Genomic DNA, 24,209 nt, shown 5'->3' on the forward strand with positions numbered 1-24,209 from the left:
AAGCGGCGCAACAAAAGACAATATAAGCCATTATAATGAGCGATGCTGTCTACACTTGATACACCTTCGCTATCTTAACACACAATTTTATTTTTAGTTACAATTAATTATTTGAATTAAGCACTGTTTTTTTTTCTATCCACAACACAATCATAACAGACATGTGGCACATTTTTGGGTTGTAACCACCGAGTTGAGATCCACTGCTAGGCAGATGTGCAACAGTCATATTGCTTATAAATATTTGCATTCAGAGGACAAGAAATATTTAAGCCTTATGCATAATTAAGACATTCCCTTTCGAAATTACCTGAAGGTGAAGTGATTCCACAGCGGTGTCTTTCAGCGAGTAAATGACAAATGTGATGTAAAACACATTTCGCATGAGGTTATAAGTTAAGTCAGCCAATGTCATTTTAAAGCCAGGACATAAAAGCCACATTAAGTAGGCAGCCAGATGTAATGCAAATCAAGTCGCATGAGGGCAGTAACAAATGACCCTGTAGAGTCACGGCCCCCCCTATGTAAATTCCATAGAAATGAGACAGACCCATGGTTCCTTTTAACTCGGTCGCTTTGCATTTACTTACACTTCCATTGACCTTGGAATACATCTTTCTGTAAGGCAGTTCACCAAAAGACGGGCAAATGGAAATGTTGCATATGCAAAAAGCAGTTTTAGAAATGATAATTATGAAATCAGTCAAACTAAATTTCATAGAGAGAGACCACTTACCCGCAAACTATACTTCCAGGAGTCACCACCTGTCTCTTCCACAGCTGAAGAAAGAAATAACATTAAACACAACTTGTCACAACATATATCATGCACTTTAAATGGATAGTTCACCCAAAAATAAAAATTCAGCCAGTTATTCATCTTCATGTCATTACAAACCCCTATGACTTTGTTGAAAAATGTCCTGTCCACTCTATTCAATATAATAGGACTGAAGGAGGACTGAGGCTGTCAAGCTTCAAAAAGCAAAATCATCCTACTTGTGCACAATATTCCAAGTCATTTAAAGCCATATGATAGCTTTGTGACAAACAGAGCAAAATTTTAGTCATCATTCACTGACAAACTTCCACTCCAAAGGCTGTTAACCATTTTGACTGGACCATTGAGTTAGTGAGCTGAATTTCAATTAGATCATTTTTATGATTATTTTATGGTGATTCCTTGTCATTTTAGAGCTTGACATTCCCAGTCCACATACATTTTCATTATACTGAAAAGAGTAGCCTGTATATTCTTCAAAAACTGTTCCAATTTGGAATAACGCAAAGGTGAGTAAACGATAAGAGAATTTTCGTTGTTTTGATGAACTACACTTTCAACCTTCACAACTTATGAAAGAACATTTTTTTCTATCAATCAGGTAGCCTTTATGAGAAATCATATCCTGGTTCCACACCATGAATGGGGCAGGATTCTCTCCTCCCATGATCCAATTAAAGAGGAGGTCATTAAAGTGATAATTTCACCTTCTCTATCATCTCTAGTCACCTTATGTTCCTAAGGGTTGGTCATCAACAGGCCAGAACAATTCCGTCTGCTGCTGAGTCACTGAATTAATCGCAATTACGCTGCCTTGACAGCCGGACCCCTGGACGATTCAACAACTATGCCAGAAAAAAAAATCACTGGACCACGGCAATATACATTAGAAAATGACACCAGCAAAGTACACCAAGAGATTTTAAATTACGGCTAACTGTACTTTGTGAAGCTCATTTCCTTGAAATAAATGACATCTTAAATTAATGCAGCAGGTACGGTTCAGCATCTCTGGACATGACACAATGGAGGGCTCAGTGCCAAAAAGGGCAGCTTCATGACTTTAAGTTCATGGGTAGTACATCTGTTGTCATAGCCACTTTCACCTCAGTGATTCAGAAATTCAGGTTGAGCCATATATGGTCATGATTAATGAACACCTGCAACAGTGTGGTTCATTTTGAAGCCCTAAAACCCAGAAAAGAATGTCCTATGGGATTTTAGAATGGTGATTTTTAGTATTTGAACATCACATAAATTAAAGGTATAGCTGGATTCAAAATGAAAATGATGTCATCATTTACTCACCCTCAAGTTGTTCCAAACCTGTATGAGTTTCTTTCTTCAGTTATATTTATTTCTTCAGAACACAAAAGATGATATTTTGAAAAACGTCGGTAACCAGACAGTTGACGGTAGCCATTGACTTCCATGGTAGGAAAAAAATACAATGGAAGTCAATGGCTACAAACAACTGTCTGGTTACCGACGTTTTTTGAAATATCTTCTTTTGTGTTCAAAATACTCTTTTTTTTATTTTTTATTATCTTTAGAAGAACCCTCTGTGGGGAAGGAAATCCAAGAGTTCACATATCATTCATTGAATGCAAACATGGCTTATCATTTGAAACATGTAATAGCTTAACATCAGTTTGGTTTTTCCGGTCATGTGATCTAGCAGTTAACATTTGGGATTCCAGATAGATTCTCTCTCGTGTATCATTTCTTCTCACCATCTCTACGGTCTCTCTCTGATTAAATGGCAAACAGCCCAGAAAAACAAAAAGAAAAAGTTTTACAGCTTTAGATATGTTATTGATTTCATAATTCACATTTACCAAAACTCTCTGGGTCTTCTTCCCACATGGTTAGCTCTTCCTCTGTCAGCAGAAAGTATTTGGATACCAGTCTCCTGCCGATCTCCGTCAGCGTTTGGTGTGTAAAGAATGAAGTCTTAATTTTATGTGCCTCCAGGCTCTCTGGTTTACTGTCTGGAATGCATATTGGAACATCACTTCAATATACAATTATCCATATAGTAATGTTCAAGATATTAGATCATTCATTAAAATGTCTCATGTGCTCCAGCGGTTCATTAGTAAGGCAATAAAACAATATAACGGGAGGCATTTTTATATCAGTTTACTTCAATCTCTATCTAGGGAACCTTAGTCATGACTGAACAGCCAGATTTCATTATGAAACATCTCAATGGATCGCTTTTGCCCTCTACCAACTCTGAAATGTCCTTGATGAGTTAAAAGGCTGTTATCCATTTCCTATTTCGAATAAGCTAGAACTTTAAAATGGAGGCTCGCCATGCCAAAGCCATTACTAAAGTCATTGCTGCTGATGGGCTGCCTACCTTCAATGTTCTTGGCAGGTTTGTAGGCATCGTTTTTAACAATCATCTTGATGAGGTTCATGCACTGTACAATAAAACGCTCAAAAACAACTCCTTCGCCAGCCTCGGTGAACACGTAGCTGACCGCGAACTCCAGCGATCGCTGAATAAGGGGGATGAAAGGCCACGGGTGATATTCCAGGAAGTCCAGCAACTAGCAGAGAGCGTTAAACATGAAGTTAAACCACAGTTCAAGAGTTCAGCATGGCCCACATCATCTCAAGTAAAAGTGCCCAGATTATTTCTTTTTTCCTCTTAATTGACTGAACTTTTAGACTTACAACTTTGGTGAACAAAATGATGGTCTTCTCAAGCTTTTCTCTGCAAAGACTGCCTGGACCAACATGCCGGCCTGCAAAAAGTAGATGGAAAGGCTGAAAACATATACTTCAGTTTCCTTGTATAAGGAATAGTTCCATACAAAAATGAAAATGTTATCATTATTTAGTCATCCTAATGTTGCTTTAAAACTTCTATGACAAAAAGCACTATAAAAAAAAAATCATAAAAGGTGCCCATATGATGTGTGTGCAGTACCTATCTGAATGATCTGATCTGTATGAGGAACAGACCGATATTCAAGATGTTATCCACTGAAAATCTAATCTATCTCTTCTTAGCACATTTATGATAGTTCAAAACCTATCTGAATGATCTGTTCAGAAATTACACTGATCCAGTTCTCTATGATTTGCTCACTTGAGGAGAAGATTGTCTGTTATAGACTTTGTTAGCTTTTTGTTTGCCAGTTTGCTTCACAGACAAGGTGTCTGAACTACTTTTTATGATATTTTTATAGTGCCTTTTTATCATTTTGGAGCTTGACATTCTCAGTCTTTATTCACCTTCATTAGCCTATATGGAAAAGAGGTGCCAAAAATCATTTATGTTTTGCACAGAAGAAAGTAAATCACTGAGGTTTGGAACAACACGAGGACGTGCAAATGTGTAAAAATTTTCATTGTAAAGGTGAATTGTGCCATCAAACGTATTTTACACATAGTACGAATATACTGTGATTGATCATAATGTCTAATTTATATTTATATCAGTTTATATCTTACAATTCAGACTTTATAACTTGCAATTGAGAGTTAAACCCCTGGTTTCACATACAAGGTTTAAGATAGTCACGGACTAAAATGCATGTTTGAGGTGTTTTAACTAAAAGAAACTTATCTTAAGAATAAAGAGTCTTAAAATATGTCAGTGCCATTGTTTTATCTCAAGATTCACACCAGTAATGTTTACTTTCTAAGGCATGTTTATAAATCGAAATGCCCTAACTGAACTAAGGCCTAATCCTGGCTTAATCTAAGCCCTGCCTGTGAAACCAGGCCAAAATCTCACAATTCTGACTTTTTTTGCTCAGAATTTCAGGATATAAACTCGCAGTTGTTAGTTATATGTATATGAACTCACAATTCTGACTTTTTTTGCTCATAATTTCAGGATATAAACTCGCAGTTGTTAGTTATGTATATGAACTCACAATTCTGACTTTTTTCTCACAATTAAGAGTTTGTATCTCGCAATTAAGACTTTTTTTTCTCAGAATTGTGATATAAACTCGCAATTGTGAGTTATCAAGTTCTCACAATTCTGATAAAAAAATGGTGACTGATCCATACTAAATCAGTCAAACGAAAGCCAAAAAAAGAAAAAATAATTCCTCTCAGCAGCCAAACCGCAGAGACTAATCTGTTTCCTTGCAAGGCAACACTCAGGACAGCGTGATACAGTGTGATAGAGCAGGGTAACCTTTCAAGGGGATTGGGCATCAATTTCTCGGTGCAGAGAGAAATGAAGAAATGAATAGAACAAAAAAGCCTGGATTATTTGGAGGACCTTATCTGGCCCACAGTTGATATTTCACATTCTGTTTGCTCATAAACTAAGTTTCTCATCCACGCCCGAAATACCAACAGGCTGAATGAAACCTGACCTGCGGCCCAGCCAGGAGAACATATTGCCTGTGATATCACCAGTAGATAACAGCTTGCTTCTGTCTCATCTGATGACATATAACTCATGCAACGACAAGCCTGGGAAAAGCAGGCACAGTGTCTCCAGGTGAAACCATGCAGATTTGGCATTATTGTCTTCTGCTTTAGCAGAAATTTAGTTGTAGCCTTTGAAGTGGTGATCTTTCAAAAATAAATTGGTTTGGCCTTTGACTATGCACTCTATACTCTAGCAATAAAGAACGACAGTCCATCAGAATTAACCTTGTGATCTCAATCAGAAATATCTAAAAGTACTTTTCATACAAACCCTTATTACTTATAATATTATTTTGGATTAAACTGCAGAAAAGATAATATTGAAGCACAACGAACCTGTACAATTTCAAAATGCACAGTCTTAAACAGGAATATAAGAATTTAGGCCTATTATAGTGATTAAATTGTAGATGGGTATTTGACTTAAATTGACATTCAAAAATGAACAGGAACATGTATTTGCTTCACTCAATAACAGATAATGAACTCTGTAACCATAAAATGTGGCTGTTATCTCTGAATGGGCTGAGGATTAAAAACTCCTACAAGCAAAATCAAATGTTCATTTCTCCTTAGATGGTTCTAAATCCTCTAAGTCCTCTAAATCCAGTTCCACTATAATATCACACCACTTTATTTTCCAAATGGGAATAGCTTTGAATAAAATTGAATTGGCAAAAAACAAGTCTAACAGTAAATCATGGGGAAAAGTCTTTAAAGGTGTTCTCAGTAGGGTGACCACCATCAAACAAACCAAATGTGGGACGTTTATAAGTTTGTGTGGGACAATGTGGGACATGTTACCAACACTAAAACATAACTTAATCTAACTTAATACAAACATTTGTATTCTGCCTTTCAGCTGATAAAAAATACCATTACATCACAATGTAATATGTTACATGTCATTTAAATTCAACATCACTGAGCCCAGGCAGCAGGCATCATGCAGATAACTATTTTTGAAACAGTTCTGACCAAGTCCAACTAAAATCCAACAAAATAAATAATGAACAAATAAAACAACATGATATTTGATCACTGACGGTCTTATATATTAAGAATATATTAAACCAAAAACTTTCATATTTTTAGAAAGGATGTGAATTAAAACAACCACAGCAGGCAAAAAGTTGATAAATTCTGTTAAATTAACAATTTTATTCACTAAATTATCCATTTGTTTTCTGACAGGGAACACATGGAACGAATCACCGCTCCACATTTTGATTGACAGCCGCCACAACAAGTGACCGTGTTTACTCCTTTCTTTTCAACCATTGGGTAGGATTTTAAAAACAGCTGTTGTATTTGTACTTCTGATGAAGCGCTGTTAAATATAGGTGAAAAACTACGCCGCAAAAAGAATAAATAAAATGCTTTCTTAAAAAGGCAAAAAAACCCGCACGTTTTCTTAATATGATAATTAATTACCAACAGACTGATGAAAATGCGGGACATTTTCTCTATATGCGACTCGCGGGACAAGGGGTGAAAATGCTGTGCGTTGCAACACAAAGCGGGACGGGTGGTCACCCTAGTTCTCAGTGATTTGTAAAAGGTTTTACACAAAGAAATGAATAGTACTAAATATGTGTAAAATCAAGTATCTTTACATGCGATTACTCCTGTCATGCAAGTAGCCTAATTCTTTACTGTATTTTTGATCAAATAAATGCAGCCTTGGTAAGCATACAATATTTTTTTCAAAAACATTATCTTACCAACCTCAAACTTTTGAAAGGTAGAATACATCAAGTTACTTGTGTTTACAAGTCATAAGATTTACTAAAGCCGGGTTCACACAGTACGATTTTGGCCACGATTTGGCCGCCTGAGACAAATTTTGTGAATCCTAAAAGATTCCTCTGATCCTAGGCCAAAATCAGAAGTCGCTCGTTTGACATGTTCGCCGACAGCCGATTAATGACCAACGCGATCAAATTTGACCTCAGACGAAATTCTACCATTGTCAGAAGATTTGACGCACAGTCCTGCATTGTGGCTTCTCCTACGACAACCGTCAAATAAAAAAACCAATAGGAGTGGAGAACACAATTAGTGACTTGAGACAACAAACCACCACTGTTTTTCCCCAAGTTTTCTTTTTAAGAAAAGCCATGATGAAAATTAACGCTAGAGACTGTTTTTGTTTGCTAGCCACAATTTTTAATCCTGCATGTAAATGCAGTACACAGTCACTGAATGTGTCACAGATTGATGATGTTAAACACAGAGCGAGTTGACATGAATGACAACTGAGATCCTACAGTGTTGACAGCTTACAGCGGGGATCATGTTCGTACAGTCTGACAAGCAACGATCATAAAGGACTATTATAAATCATAAATTCCTATGTCGATGGAAAAACATGGAAGAAAATGTATGACAAATGTATTTGAAACAAAAGAAAAAAAAAATTAGAAAACACCATAGAAAAAAACTGAAAAACAATCCCAAAAATGGTGTTACACTATTGGAATTAGAAAACATACTCACAGCATTCTAGAAACTGCTTTAGCCTCTCGAACACTGCATTGAGGAAGCCCTAGGGAAGGAGACACAGATAGCAAATGAAACATCGGTATCAGGTGTGGTTAGCGACTTTGAAATCACGCCGCTGACAATATCTAGGTTTTCATGTTGAAGGCAGATTTGGCAGGAAGCCCCAGGCAATCTTAACTCAGGCTGGGGAAGGACAGGCTGTTTACGTGGGGCGTCGGAGGAGAGATTTAGAGAGTGCCTGTCGTGCCAGGATACAATCCTAGAACGGTCGTTAAATAAATGGAACCAGTTTGATCAACACAGGACAAAAGTAACACTCTGCTGACAGATGGAAATTTCTGCACCACACACAGTAAATTACAGCAGTTCATTTGCTGCTAGCACTATAAATAATGGGATAACTGACTGTCTCTTTAGAGGTATAAATGAAGTGAAAAAGCAACTGTGTACATATTAATGTACATTCATTTATTCTATGCCTTAAGCTGCAGTACACACACAAAGAAGCAGTATGACACAAAAAAAAACCTAATCTGCAACCCTATGTACAGTAACATCAAACAGACAGCATTCAAGTATTTAAAAGTATAAATAAAAAGCAATATACAATAAAAGATCATACTTCATATAAACGTATAAAATACATCAATGTATACATTTATCAATTTTTTTTAAAATAAAGAATACATTAGTATAAACAGAAACTTATTTATTTATTTTTTATCTTTTATATATATAGCCTAAATAACCATTAGGTTTTATATAATTTAAATAAAGAAAAAAATAAATGTACAAAATAAAATGATATATAAATATATAATACAATCACTTGATTTATTTTTAGATACAAGTAATCATTAGTTTAGAAACAAAAAATTCAAATTTTGGTTACACTTGTCATTGGTCCTATTTTAACCTGGTCACTTCATGCGTTTTTACTGATTGATAGCTACATAAATGTGTTTCTGCAAAACAAATATTAATCCGAACTTTAATTCCCACACTAATTGCAAACTTTAACTTGAATTTATTTTGAGTTCACGTCAGTGAAAGCAACAGTTATGAGCTGTATTTCAAGATCAAAGACTGCAATAGGAGAGAGAGCAGCATCAGCACTGGTAAGATCATTTAGTCGGTTTCCTTTTAATTATGATGAACTTTCAGTTTAATTTGCCTCAGTTTGCACGTCGGCTTGCTGAAGAGATACTCAGCTAGTCATCTGCGGCGGGCCATATCTGTGGCGAATGGCGAAAGCGATATTTTCTTCTCGACTGCCTTTTATGTAATAAACTGATGTTCACTTGTTTCTTATGCCATTTGCTGAGGCTAACATATAAACTCCCTGTGATGAGAATCTCACTGGTAGCTGAACACCCTGTGAAGTCCACTTTAGACACAGAGCATTTTCAGTCTACCTTTGACTGATGCCCAGTGTTTGATAGGGATGAAGCAACGAGCATGAAGAGGATTGGGAAAAAAGCTGGATATTTTATGACAGCGACTCTCTGGCTTTGAGCTGAAAGACAATATTAAAGTCCAAAAGACTCCAGAGAGACAAGAGAGCTACTGTCCTACCGGGAGAACACGGTTTCTCTGTAGCTTTGGTGGCTGATTGATAGCCAGAGGTAGCAGCTCAATGAAAATATTCTCTTTTGAGTTGCCTTACCTCCAGAAGGGATCAATGATGATGCCATCATCTTTTCCTTTACCGTAACTAATAAGCTCAAATTCAAAATGTCAGTTGCATAGGCTCCAAAGATTTAGTCGTCCTGACAGTCTACAAATTGACTGCAGGATCAGGGGTTTAATAAAAAAAAACTTGGGGTCTTCTTTAAAGCAGAAAGGAAATATTCATTTTGAATATACTGTGAATATCCGGTATGCATCACCCAGTCCTACTATACTGAAATACCCTCATATACTATATATAGACAGTTTGTGTATTATGAAGTAATCCTAACTGTCCTTTGAGAAAAATATGTTTAAATCTTAGTGTAACATGCACTGCACCAACAAAGCTACAAAACTTTTTCTTCGACTCAATGTTTCCTGCCAATTTCTTTTTTTTTTTTTTAAGACTCATTAAGGTTTAGGAAGGATCATAACAATGTAATTTGAATATTATCTCTGATATACCAACTCCCACAGATGCATTAAGAGATGAAGGCACCATATGGGCTTCCTGCAGAGGCTAACTGCATTTCAGCATGTGCTTTGTGCCAGAGAATTCTCCTCGTATCCAGATTACATCGAGACGAAACTCTCATTTAACCCATTTAAATACAACAAAGTGAACAAATAAATCACTATTATTTCTTACGTGTCAAAGCAAGGCAGAAAATGTTGTGTTTAAAGGAGGGATTTTCTAATGTTTTATGCACAACTACCTCAGGATATATATAATGTATTAAATATTCACACTGACCTTTTTTTTCTCAACCCCTAACTTCCACTTGAGAATAAGCATCTCATTTATGAGCAATGATTTATTTTTAATGTCAGAACACCAACATCATAACATCATAACCCTCAGGTTGATTTTACTTGCAAACAAATACTGTTTCCACAATACTGAAATGCAGAGTGTGGCATTCTGTATGTCTTTGCTATTATATGGGCCATTCTACAGAACTGGTTCAAAGTCAGAGTTGGAAACATCTTTAAAAAAATTAGTTTTTTTCCCACAAATTTTGTGTGTATACAAATTGTATAATATGGTACACATTTCTAGTAATTGTGCAGTTAATTCTCATATTGTATTTTCAGAAGGTTTTGGAATATTTGTCCTCTCCTCAAATTTGTCACTACCGAAACACAATATATAATTTAATAAGAAGGATTATATTGGCCTATTAAGATTTTGTTTAAATCAACCTTGTAAATATATTTTTAAATTTTATAAAAATGTATAAATAAAATTTCACAGGTGAATCAATAATTACAATTTTAAAAAAATTTCAATTGTAATTTATGAGGTTTGTTGTATTTTGAATCCATTCTTTTTGTAAAAGGCATAAAGTCAATCATACTAATTTTAAAGTTAAGGATTTATTTGTTTGAATATACATTGAACTATCATAACATCTTAGCTGATAATTCAATTTATTTTTGACAAAACATCCCATGTTTCAGTAGTGACAGTAACGTTTTGGTAACGACCACATCACATTACAGAATTTTAACTTGCATACTAAAACACTACTAAAACATACTAAAATACTAGTGATTTGCATAACTGTCCTTAAATTTTGTTTATTTCACCCAAATAAAGGATTTTGTGTTCCTATTTGTCACTACCAAAACAATGATGTCACAACCGAAACTTTACCACGTTTCGGTAGTGACAATTTTAGATACTTTTTAGCCTAGCTCAAAGTTGCTAATCAGCACATGGTTAGCAATCACAGTTCTGAACAGTTGTACATACAAAAACTAAATTTTATGGAAAAACACCCAAAAAACGATGTCACAACCGAAACTTTACCACGTGTTTCGGTCGTGACATTTTTAGATGCTTTTTAGCCTAGCTCAAAGATGCTAATAAGCACATGGTTACCTAGCACAGTTCTGAACAGTTGTACACACATAAAAACTAAATTTTATGGATTAGCATTATGGAAAATGATGGGCCCTATCTATTAACCATGTAGCTACTGTATGAGAGAGAGGGACAGAAATGTAGGGGTGTAGTTAAAATCAGTCTCAGCCAATGGACAAAAACATACACTGATTTGGTAGTACCATCCAAATGTGGGACACAATTTTTACATTAATTTTCATGATTTACAAAGAAAATCTAAAAAAAAATGTTTTAACTTCACTTAAAAAAAAAAAAATCAAAAAGATCATTTAAAAAAAAAATGTATATTGAATAATATGCAAAAATTATTTCAATATCTTTTTCATAAGTTGAAATTTAGGGTTCGGGACAGCCACCTCCCAATTGAAAGTACCCAATAAACGATGATTTTATATATATTAAGCTTACTGATACTTTAAATATTATTATGGGTTTCGACAGATAATAGAAAGATCTTAGTAAACATCTAAGATTTGAATATTTAAATGTTTTTTTAAAAGTGTTTTTTGGTTGTGGGACAGCAGTTTGCACCAATTCTTTAGAATGGCCCATATATGAATTATGATACACCTGATACATTACATGTATTTTTTGTAATACTCAAGAGCTCACCATGATTTCCATGTTGTTATGTGGCTCAATGAATCCATGCACCGTAAGCTTCCGAAGAACTGCAAGAGGAACAAAACAATCCATCCAAAACCATTAGATCTTAAAGATTTTATTTACCAATTAAATTACTAGTGCTGAGTAATATTACCATGTACGCTGAATGAGGCAGAAGAAAAAGCCTTAATTTAATATAACCATAGATGCTTAGTCTACTGCTCAATAAATATAGTTAATAGCTCTCAGTTAATAGCCATAAAAGCTATTCTTATAATGATACAAGTATACATATAAATAAAGTAATTATTCAAGTCAAGTAATAAAAAGTAATTAAAAAAAAAATTCTTGGCATTATTATTAATTAAATTTATAGCCATGTTTATTATAAAATTGAAAAATGTTACATTTATAAGTGGATTGATTCGTTAAACATGTTTAGAAACATTCACCTACGTTTGGGTGCAACATACTGCTTCTATTTTCTCACAAAAAGTATTTTTATTATACATTAAACGGATGGTGAAAAAAATGTAAATTCTGTCATTTTTTACTAACCTTCATGTCGTACCAACCCCTTAAGACTTTCATTCATCTTCGAAGCACAAATGAAGATCTTTTTGATAAAATCAGAGAGCTTTCTGTCCCTCCATTGATAGCTATGCAACTACCACTTTGACGCTTCAAAAAGTTCATAAAGAGATCGTAAAACTAATATGAATTTATATGAATAATCCATATGAATTGAGCAGTTTAGTCCAAATTTTCTGAAGAGACTCGATTGCTTTATATGATGAACAGATTTAATTTAATATATTTTTTTGTATACTTTTAATTTAGTATACTTTTATTCATATATAAACATTCATCACATTCTCATGTTACGCAGCACGTTTGAGCTTCTGCAAGAACCAATGAGGTTCATTCTCGTGTGTTACGCAGCACGTTTGAGCTTCAGCAACAACCAATGAGGTTCATTCTCATGTTACGCAGCACGTTTGAAATTTTGCAAGAACCAATGAGGTTCATTCTCGTGTTATGCAGCACGTTTTTGCTTAAGCAAGAACCAATGAGGTTCGTTCTTGCGCGTAAAACCGGTTCAGTTGAGCTTCTGTTTATGCTCGTTGAGCTTCTGTTTATGCTCGCTGATCAATGTTTATATGTGAATAAAAGCCAAACTAGATCTGTTCATCACATAAAGCAATCAAGACTCTTAAGAAAATTTGGACTAAGCCACTCAATTCATATGGATTAGTTTTACAATCTCTTTATGAACTTTAAAACGTCAAAGTGGTAGTTGCGTAGCTGTCAATGGAGGGACAGAAAGTTATCAGATTTCATCAAAAAGATGAACGAAAATGAACGAAAGTCTTACGGGTTTGGAACGACATGAGGGTTAGTAATTAATGACATAATTGATAAACTATAATATAAACTACTAAACTAACAGCAATAAACTATTATAAACTAACCCTTTAATGCTGTCGAGTTTGCCTGACAAGCAGGCCAGTAGGCTAATTAAAATTAGCAGTACCGTTTCAGATTTTAAGCCTAACTCCCTGTTCATGTTCGATTGCAGAGGGCTTAAAGCTACTAAAATTATCCAGCGAGAGCAGTAAGTGGTTTGCAACATCAACTCAACCAGTGTCTGTGCTTTCATGTATAGTCTGCTTAAGTCTGTAATCTGCAGTCGTAGGCTGGGAAATTTTCTAAGAAGCAATAAGTGTTTCAGCACTGGTCGTGCGTGCGTGTGTGTGTGTACCTTTCAGAGAGAGCAGAGTACGCTCCAGGGAGCTAAGAGCAGTTTGTTGGTCTCCAGCGTAGATCTGCTGTAGGAATGTGTCCGTGTGATGATTCCACAGAGAGCAGGCAAAGCTATAGATGCTTGATGCCAGCTAAAAAAAAAAAATAAAAAAAAAAAAAAAACAGAAGCACAATAACAGAGGGACTTAATTAGCATTTTGTAACCATTTCTTAGGGGGCATTCGCATAGGACAGAGCTACAATTTGATGGAAATATTTGGCAGATATGCTAAAAGTCTTAGTCTTCAGTGAATCTTTGATATGAAGCGCCCACTACACTAACTTTACTTTTGTTTGTTTTTTGGCCGAAAGAGAAAAAGGCTACGCTCTTCTCACATACTCTGATAATAATAAATTTGCAGGACTAGACATTATTTGGATAATTGGTCAATAAATAAATCTGTTAAACCTGATTCTGCTGCATAGAATTGAATAAAGAATAATATATTGATATTTAATATTAATTCTGTCAATTTTAGTGTGTTACTTTCAAGAAAAGTGTGTTTTTTTACTGGCTTGTATTTTTTAATTCCAGTAAAATTTTAATTATTGAATTATTTAAGCTCAAAACTTATTAGCCTATTTATTCATTTTGGTAAGCAGCTGTGTAATTAGCAGAATAACATGCAGTCAGCCGCACGTTAATTCAAAATAAATCCTGACAGGGTGATCATCTACAAGCCTGAAGGGGTTTATTTTGCAATAATAAACGAATGAGATCAACATTCACTCAGCAGCACCCAAATATTTCTTAAGGGCAGTTATTATTTTAAAGCCCAATTTATTTCAGGCATTACAGCATTAACATAAATCTCCATTATGGGGAAAGCCAAAATAGAAACATCTCAGAATGACAAAAAAAATGCATCTGTAACACAAAAAAAACCGGCCAACCAAACAACCAACACACACTATGAAGAAAACTGTGATTCATACAGTTCACATTACAAAATCATCCAGCGCACAGAGAAAAAAAAAATTCTTCATAGCTTAAGGACAGTGAGACATTAGCAGTAATATCTTCCACGGTTCATTCAAAGATATTCTCAAACCACCAGAGAGGACGCAAGCATGTCATCAAAGACTGCGGCACAGAATGCTTTTCTTGAAGAGCACTTCAGAGGAGCTGCCTGACATGAACAAAAACTCAATCTGTTTTCTGTTTTGCATAGCAGATGATGATTAGCATTAATTACATATATGAGTTGCATAATAAATGACTTTGTGTATAATGATAAATGGCATTTTCAAGGGAGGAAACAACATAATGATGACTACCTGAAGGAAAGTACAATTAAATCACTAAGGCAGCTGTTACTGAAAAAAATTAATTAAAATGCACTTCATGGAGAAAAGCATCATATTCTACTAACATATTATTGAAGGGGTGTGTCACAGTGTGGTTGTAAAGAAAGCAATTTGCGGTCTATACCTAGAACAGGCACACATCTACAATGACTGGGGCTTGGCCTTCTTATCACTATGGCAATGTTCTTGGCTGAATCCCCATGAGAGACGTATAAAAAGTGAAAATGGATGACCCGTTTCGGTACATCTTACAAAAAGTCGGATGCACAAAAAAAAGATGCATAGTGTTATAAGCATTAAAAGGTGTGACAAAAGGATATGGCACTTTACATGAACAGGGTGAAATAAAATTGGTGTGAAAATATGTTTTTCTTTTTCAACAAATGGTCAGTGAAAAGAGGTGGGGGATGGGTGGGGGGGGATTAAGGTTGGCAACCCTCTTATACCAGGTATGAATACGTGTGAATGACATTTTCTATCTAGTTATTAATACAACCAATAATACAAATTCTGTCATCATTTAGTAACCCTCATGTCATTCAAAACTAGGGATGTGACAGTGAGGAAATTTTCCCACCAGTTAATCGACGTGTGACAACGCGTTTTCCCCTGTTTTTCCACCTCGCTTTTAAAATCGCCGCTTTTAAATCGCTTATGAATGTCCGTGGGGCCGTGTGCATTTTACTTTCGCTTTCAAATTAGCGGCAATTCGGGTGCCGCAATTGCTTGAATGGTGTGTTCATTATTATTCTTAAGGAAAAACACAACAACAAAACAGTACAATGATAAACTCGCTTATGTTAAACACAGAACTACTTCGCTTTGAAACCGAATCTTCTGCCATCATCTTGTCAGTCACCCTGCCTCACTCTCGTCACGTAATAAATGAAATCTGACTCCTGCTGCTGATCTGTGCTGGAACTGAGCAGATGCATTTAACTTTTAATTGTCGTGTCTGTTCTCTAACTGAACTAAATTATTTTTATTACTATAAAAATCAAAACGACACTGGAGGGCGGTGCCGCGGTTGGCAAGTGATGTAACCGGTGTGCGGCTGAACACCGGTAACACAGACTATCATAGCAAACCTATTACACACCCTAAGCCCTCATGATCTTTAACCAAGTCCACTTTCATGGCATAATGGTGCTTTGACTGTCGGGTGGAATCTGCTGCAGATTCAGAGTTTTGAGGGAGCATATTGGCAACAAAGGGGGAGCTCACAAGTACCCTTCTGAAACCATAAATGACAAATGGGATGCCCTACGACAGGGGTGCCCAAACTTGGTCCTAGAGGGCCACTGTCCTGCAGAGTTTAGCTCCAACTTGCCTCAACACAACTGCCTGGAAGTTTCTAGTATGCCTAGAAAGTAGGGATGTAACAATTATGGAACGGTATGGGCGGTGCATGCACACTGGCGCGAAGCAGAGCAAGCTTTTTCAGTTCATTCCTAGTGGAAGCTCAACTTCCATAGGAATGAATTGAAAACGCTCACTCTGCTTCACTCACTTCGTGCCAGTTCGACACGCACCGTCAAACAGTAGCATGGCGACGGCAAGCGGAATGTTGATGTTGACTATTCAAATCGGAGGTGAAGCGGCATTTTGACTCCCCGAAGACTAATAATCACCACAATGAGAAGCTCCAATCACCTCTGTCTGCATGTAAAAAGGCAAACCACAGTGACCGATGTGGACATGACAATTTACTGCATGAATGATACCCACAGCGCTTGGGGAAAAAAAATCTTAGTCTCCACTTTGTATGAACAATCTGGAAGAATCAAAAAGTAGAGTGATTAAGTGATGGTTAACTTTTAGGCTGCACATGGAAAGTGCATTTCTACACATTACATCGGAACTCAAAGGTGTTGCATTAGTGTTTGTACTGCTTGTTCTGTACGTTTCCAATAGTAAGATCACAAAGAGGCAGCAAAATCAATATTTATTTAGCTATACTTCACATAAAAACAACATCTATATTCTTATCACACACTTCCTTAGAAGCAATCAATGTCTTTCGATTAAGGTCACAGAACTGTTTCCTCTGTCAAATCCAATTCAACAGGATCATATTAATCTGCTGTCAGTGATCCTCTAACACATGAGCTTGTGAACACAGTATACTGTATTTCCCTGGACATACTTTGGTCTTGCACATGTGGCACATCATTTACACCACTGCAAAAGCCATAGTGTTACAAAAGACACAAACACACACTTGGCATGTCGCTACAGGCAGAACATCTTGTACATGGATAGGCTAGGCCTAGTTGGTGAACGCAGGTAACAGAAATTGTCTACAATGGACAGGAGAATAAAAAAGGATTTCTATGCATTGAAAAGTGACCTTGGGAACTGCATACATAAATTCCCATCTGGTTTTGCACATTGCATTGGAGACAACTGCGTATATTGCAGGGGCACTGCTAAAGGATCTGGTGTCTTCTTCCAAAAAAAGGACAGTGATAAATAAATAAATAAATAAATAAATAAATAAATAAATGAGATCACCAGCAAATAAAGATCAGGAGATCTCTTTGCATTCATTAATCTTATTAATAAATGATAATAATCACTAAATATATTTTGTATAATATAATTTTGTAAATATACAAAATTTTAATTTAATTAAATAATTTAATTATATCAACTTACATTACAATTAATAATTAATTTTATTAAATAATATCTAATTACATTTAAATATTACATATTCAAGTATTTAAATATTTGACAAGTATAAACCTCACATAACTGGAACGCCATAAAACAAATCTCCAGGAGAGGTGCCTTTGCCGCATTATTTTAGAAGTCCATCACACGACACTCATTTATTATCCATATTTTCAAATGCAACAGAAGCGCATAGCTCTTCTACCTCAATCAGTCGACTGCTATTTGATATTGCAAAATGCAAATGTCCTTGTTCTGAAAGGTGTCAACATCCTCATTTTACAGATGAAAGACCATCTGTAGAATATGCCAAAGGTTTCCAATTTGTGCATCCAAAGACAACACTTTTTTCTGCACAATTAGTATTGAAATTTTGATCTACACAGCAAATGCTGTTTACATTTACCAAAAGGCTCAACATAGTTATTTGCCATTTGCAAATGTAGCAACTGCTGGAAAGACCAGGTGGCAAATGATAGTTATCATAAGAGCAAATGATGTGTAGACCGTGAAAAACATTTTTTTTTTTAACTCTCCAATAGCATGAGGGATTTTTTGTTGTTATTTGTGCATTTATATTGACAAGACAGCCTAGCAACAGGTGAAATAATCAGCAATTACCAGAAGCCAGAGTGAAGGTACAGCCGTAATAATCATCTGAGAGCGCATATGTTCACATTAGGGATATTATGAGAAGCATACCATGTGCTTAATGTACACTAATTACCAAATTACCATGGAAACATTTTATTCTAATCTTTTAATATATAACATAACATGTCTTGTTTTTAGAAGAGTTCTGCAAAATCAAATCATTACAGAGCACATTGAGAACACTGAATAAAACATGAAATGACCATTAACAGAAACAGTAGTTCATGTCATGCTACAGGTCAGATGGAGGGATCAGCACAAACAAATTATTTCCTGCCTCTGCAAACTAATTTAGCACAGTATAATAAGTAAACTTTAAAACTAAGTGTAGCCTCTTAATGGAAACTTGAACATTTCCCCTACACGGTGGATTTACAGTCAAGAGTTTACCCAAAAAATGTGTGTGGCAGCACAGACATCAACTTCTGAAACTGACAGAGAAAATATCACAATTGAAGACTAGCAGTGAGGATGAGGAGCTGTTCGGTGCCAGTTGCCCTCGCCCAAAATTGAGGTCAGGGAAAGTTATTTTAAATTGTTGGTCTGACTTGAATGGATATACTCCATGGTAAATATTAAGTTCAACAGGGGCCTGCTTCTGGTGCCATTAGATGATTAGAACTAGGGCTGTAACTACCGATTATTTTGATGATCGATTAATCTATCGATTATTTTTAAGACTAGTCGATTAATCTATTGATTATTTCTCTGTTAATTATTTTCTGGCCAGTTGATTAAGCCTTTAGTTAACCTCCAGTAACTTCTGCCATTAATCTTTCAACGTTTTATTCAAACATTTTCTCATTTGCCAAGAATTAAAATAAGCAGTACGAATGTCCATGATGGCTGCATACATATGGAGCCTTCACGTGCTATGGAAAAGATGATATTTTCCACTTGTCAACTGGTATTTACCAGTGTGTTGTGTTCAAGTGCTTTTGTTGTCGTAATGTAGGGAAAAGATGGACTCACAGATCCAGACCTGTTATTTGGCTAAAACAATTTTAGATTGCTTAAGTCATCTGCTACAGCAAGAAGATGACTTATCAAAACTCAAACAGTAAATAATATGCTGTATATTTTCTAGATCATGAATAGTAGAGATTTTTTTAAGGACAAGGGAGTTAATAGAGCTAATATTTCTGTTTAAGCTGTAAACGCTAGGTCTACTTTTATGTGAAGCAGCTACTAGCCTAATCTTTCCTACCAGCTCACTATCCGCTAACAGTAGCAAAAAAACGTTTAGTCGTGTACTATGCTTACCATTCACGACTCTTGCGTTGCTCTCCGCCATTTTGAAAAGGTCAAAGGTCATCTCATCTCGGCAACTCGTGCATCAAAATATTCTACGAGCTGCCCAGTGGAAAATACCACATGAGGGGGTGTTCATGTGCATTTCCCACGTCGGCTTTAGGTATTTACCATAATTACCATAGCACGTGAAGGCTCCAATAATCACAGTTTGGGACTGACAACAAGGTGTGAGTCTTGACATGTTTTAAAGGGTACATAACATACACAGTTTCACCTAATCTCATGTTAATCTTGAGTACCTATAGAGTAGTAGTGCATCCTTAATATATCCAAAAAGTCTTTAGTTTTATCATATTTATAAAAGGAAAATACAGCTTTCCGATTCTCTCCGGAAAAAGCCGAGCTCCTGGAGGCATGCCGTGGGCGGAGCTGTATAGAGTCAACATATATTCACTTATGTGCTGATTTCCAGCAAAAGACAGAAATCTGATCCAGTTGTACTTACATGAATGGGGTCTTTTATCACTGGGAACGCTCTACGTTTTAATAGCAAACGATGTGCAAATCCAGCGTCGACCTGGGCCTTGTTAATAAAACATTCGTCACTGAAATGACCAGAACACACAACCGCACTTGGTACACTCCGTTGCTGCCCCGGAAAAACAAACTGCATCCACTGTTCCTGTAACGCTGGGTTCTTTGGGAAGCTGAACACGGTAAGCTTTCCCTCACATCCAAAAACACACTTTGGAGACATTCTTGAACAAATCCTATGCAGCAGCGCTGGCTGCCAATGATTTCCTGTTGAAGCGCGTTGATGTGCGCGGTCTAGCTCTCCTCTGGTCGACGTGTGCGCGGGCGAGCTTTTCCGAGAGAAATGCTCATATAAGGAGTTCCACTCTGGTCTACGTCATTAGATCCACGATCGAAAAAAAAACAGCCGAAACTTGTACCAACCCGGAAGGAAGATTTTCGGCACAGAAATTCTCCGTTATTCGTCCAAAATATTTTTTTTTAAACTTTGGCCATGTTTAGCATGAGAATCCATCTCTTTAACACTGTAAACAACTCTGAATACATGAAACACCATTGTACCCCCCCCTTTAATCATTCAGCAGATTAAAGGTAGGGTAGGCAATTTTGAAAAGGCTAGCAACAGAGAGCTAGCTTAAGGTCCCATCCAGTTTCATTAAATGGCACAAACTCAGAAAATCAGATGTGTATCAGTATATTGGATCCATGTGTTAGGTCTTAAAGTGACAGCAGCCTAATATACCTGCTCCCTTAATGTTAATCAAACAATCTCTCAGTACTCTGAAATTAATAACTTCAGTAGCTTTAATAAGACTCATTATATATTTAATTCATGCAGACTGTTGTTTTATTTGATTATTCAATTTCTGTTGTAGGATATTATTTACCCGAATACTACGGTGAATAATGCCTGAAAAAACCGAACACCACTTTTGGCCTCTGCACGTCAAGAATTTCTTTGACATAAAATACTGGAAGCGTACCTGATAGTTTCAACGGTGCTCAAGGTTGGTATGATTTCTCCCATTGATGACGATTTATTTTATTTCTCCTATTCCTTACCTAGGTTGTGAATTCACTCTAGCACTCAATAAACGCAATTTACAACATCAGACAAAAGACATGCCAGAAAAATGGCTCAAAGCCTTTAAGAGAGGTTGAAGGAAAAAACACACACCATTTTTCAAAAACAATTTCACGCTATGTGTAGCTTTACAACAAAGAGGCAGATTTCACTTCTTAAAGTTTATTAGCAAATAAATCCACAAAGTGACTCAAAACTACCTGAAACAAACTGCTGACATTGGTGTGGTGAGCAGAGCAAAGCCAATCCATCATCTTTATATCCAAGCAGACTTTCGCAAAATACTTAATTTTTTTGGACCACAGTCAATTTGAAGAAACTTTTCAACAAAGACAGGTGGGATTATTTGTGCTAATTCCTGACAATACACAGAGGCTCGCTGCAAACCTTTCAGCGTTTAATAGAAGATGCTTGTTCTGTGCAGTGCAGTTTCATCAGCTAGAAGAAAGATTACAAGCAACTTTGCTCCCAAGTTGCCAAATATTGAGGAATACAGCATGCAGCTGCAGTTTACATACAATCTCCACCTCCAGATGAATATTGTCACATGCGCACACAATTAAACATGCATATGACAGGTGTTCAGTGCCTAGCCTAAATAAGAAATATCAGTTCTGGAGCTTTGAGGTATATTGGGCCTCCAAACTTGGGAATTATCAATAGCAAAGCACCTGGCATGTCTCATTACAATACAGCCACTGGAGAATTATACTGAGCTCCAGGAGCCTCTAAAAGCAAGTGAACACTTGTTGAATATTAAACGATGCTGTGGGGATCAGGAGCCACAACGTCTACGGATAAGCGCTCTGGGATTTACTATAGCATATCTCTTACCAGATGGGAAGCATAATGAAAATATGTCACATGATATCATTGTACCTGTAAACTATAAAACACTAACTCCATTTTAAGGCTTGTTCACATCAAGTGCAAAAGTGCAAGAAGTTTTTGCTTGATTTAATTCAAAACACAAGCCATTTGATAATACAGATTTAATTTGCTTTGTTACACAGATAAATATAGAAATATATATTGCGGATTAATGAAAAATAGTGTAACTTACAGTCAGCCTGATCCACGTCTATGCCCTGTTTGTTTTGCGACAATGGCTAAAAAGCAAAGAAAAACAAACAAAAAAAAAAGCAACAAAAAACAAACAAATCACTATGAACTATGAAAATGTATTGTTTTTCATTTCACTACTTTTTGCTCTGCTTTGCCACTGTTATGCTTTTATATCATCCTTGCACTCAGAGACCAATTATATAAACCGCTGACAGCTCCACACTGTACAACTTTAGACATGTTTTCTTTCTGTAAATGCCCATTCAAAACAGAGACAAACATTTTTAAAAACAGAGTTTGCTTGTTGTGTGGCCTGGACATCAAAACAGCAACTGTCATTGAGTTGAAGCACTGCTGAGAAAAAAAAAAAAAAATATATATATATATATATATATACACACAAAATACTCTTTTTATCCAAACAATGTCATGATATTGAGAGAAAATATTTCTCCTAACAACTTAACATATTGTTAACAAGCAATATAACTTATATTTAAACTTATATTTAAAGTAAACTCTGAAATTCATTTTTAAAGGAGTCATGAATTGAGAAATCAAATTTTCCGTGATCTTTTGACATATAAGCAGTCATTAAAATATCTTGCAAGTTTCAGAACTCAAAACTTCTTTGTTAGTCCAAAAACAGCTTTCATTGAAACCAAGCTACCAAAGCGATTTTCTCTCAGTATGGCGTCAGTGCGAACGAAAAGATCAACAGAAGGATCAACTCTGCCTTCTACATCATTGCCTCTTTAGCCCCACCAGCCTAGTCGCACACATGTAATAGGAGGTAAGTGAATACAAGAGATACACAAACACAGGATTACTCCAGCAACAAAACGATAGAACGTCCCATTCCGTGCCGATCTGGCCCAGGCGGTACACATATGGTTTTGTTTTCCACTGTGGGGCTGATAACAACCAATCCTGAGTGGCAACGTCACTTCACGCATTCTACCAGCATAGTTCAGCGCGGTTAGCATGACCATGCTGAGAATTCCAGGCCGGGAACGTACCAGGCTCAAGTTGAAATATAACTGGAACTGTTCCTTACCGTTCTTAGAACCATTCAGCCCGACGAAGGAAAAGCGGCTTATGTTTCACAGTTGCCAAACGTTTCAATGAAATAAACACCCTTCTGTAGCGTCTTTGTTTTAAACACTAATATAATGCAATACCTACCTCACAAATCCATGAGGATAAGGAACACATATAAATAAAGATGATTATTACGACGCTGTTGCAGACTGGAGTGTCCTTGAGATTTGAGTTGTCTTCTAAATCGGGATCAGATTCTGGCACAAGTGCTTATGGCTGAATTTCACCGGTTGACATTTTTTCAACATTCCACACGTGTAATGACGGGGATATTGAAAATAATTTTATGCAAAACTGTCACCCAATCACAGCAGTGGGCATTTACTTCCAAGTCTTGAATGCGGCATGCCTTTCAAAAATGAGTGTTACAAAGAGAGGACCAAAAGCAGGATAGAAAATAGCCTATTACTACTAAATTAGGACGTTTTTTGATGGAAAAAACTTGAGAGGACCAAAAGCAGGATAGAAAATAGCCTATTACTACTAAATTAGGACGTTTTTTGATGGAAAAAACTTGACATTATAAAGTGGACATCAAAGAACATTATAATTAAAAAAATACAGTTCATGACCCCTTTAAATTATTCGAGACCATGTTATAACTGTACATGTAACCTACTTGCTGATCATCAACAATCACAGAAGATCCCATGTGACAAACACACAAGCTCCTCTCATCCAAGTGCTTGTCATATCAGTCACAACATCAGATTCATCATGTCATGAAAACTCGTGGCGCATTCATATATGCCATATAATGTGTTGCTCCACTGATGTGCTGAAGCAAATTTTGGATTAGTGAGTCACGGATTTCCTCTCTAAAAACTTCAAGGCTAATATAACGCTGGCGG

General features: G+C 36.2%; 1 protein-coding gene across 1 annotated transcript in view; it reads right to left on the reverse strand.

The window, feature by feature from the left end:
- The window catches only part of ipo11 (importin 11), a 169,761-nt gene that overhangs the window by 120,386 nt on the left and 25,166 nt on the right, over positions 1-24,209 (reverse strand). The window contains exons 6-12 of the mRNA XM_079898081.1: positions 13,642-13,774; positions 11,886-11,944; positions 7,688-7,736; positions 3,467-3,537; positions 3,147-3,339; positions 2,620-2,772; positions 737-780 (exon numbers count right to left, since the gene is read on the reverse strand). Coding sequence (XP_079754207.1) covers positions 737-780; positions 2,620-2,772; positions 3,147-3,339; positions 3,467-3,537; positions 7,688-7,736; positions 11,886-11,944; positions 13,642-13,774 — 702 coding nt within the window. The remainder of the gene's footprint in view (positions 1-736; positions 781-2,619; positions 2,773-3,146; positions 3,340-3,466; positions 3,538-7,687; positions 7,737-11,885; positions 11,945-13,641; positions 13,775-24,209) is intronic.

The sequence above is a fragment of the Squalius cephalus genome, assembly GCF_949319135.1.
Source record: "Squalius cephalus genome assembly, chromosome: 16".
Classification (NCBI taxonomy): domain Eukaryota; kingdom Metazoa; phylum Chordata; class Actinopteri; order Cypriniformes; family Leuciscidae; genus Squalius; species Squalius cephalus.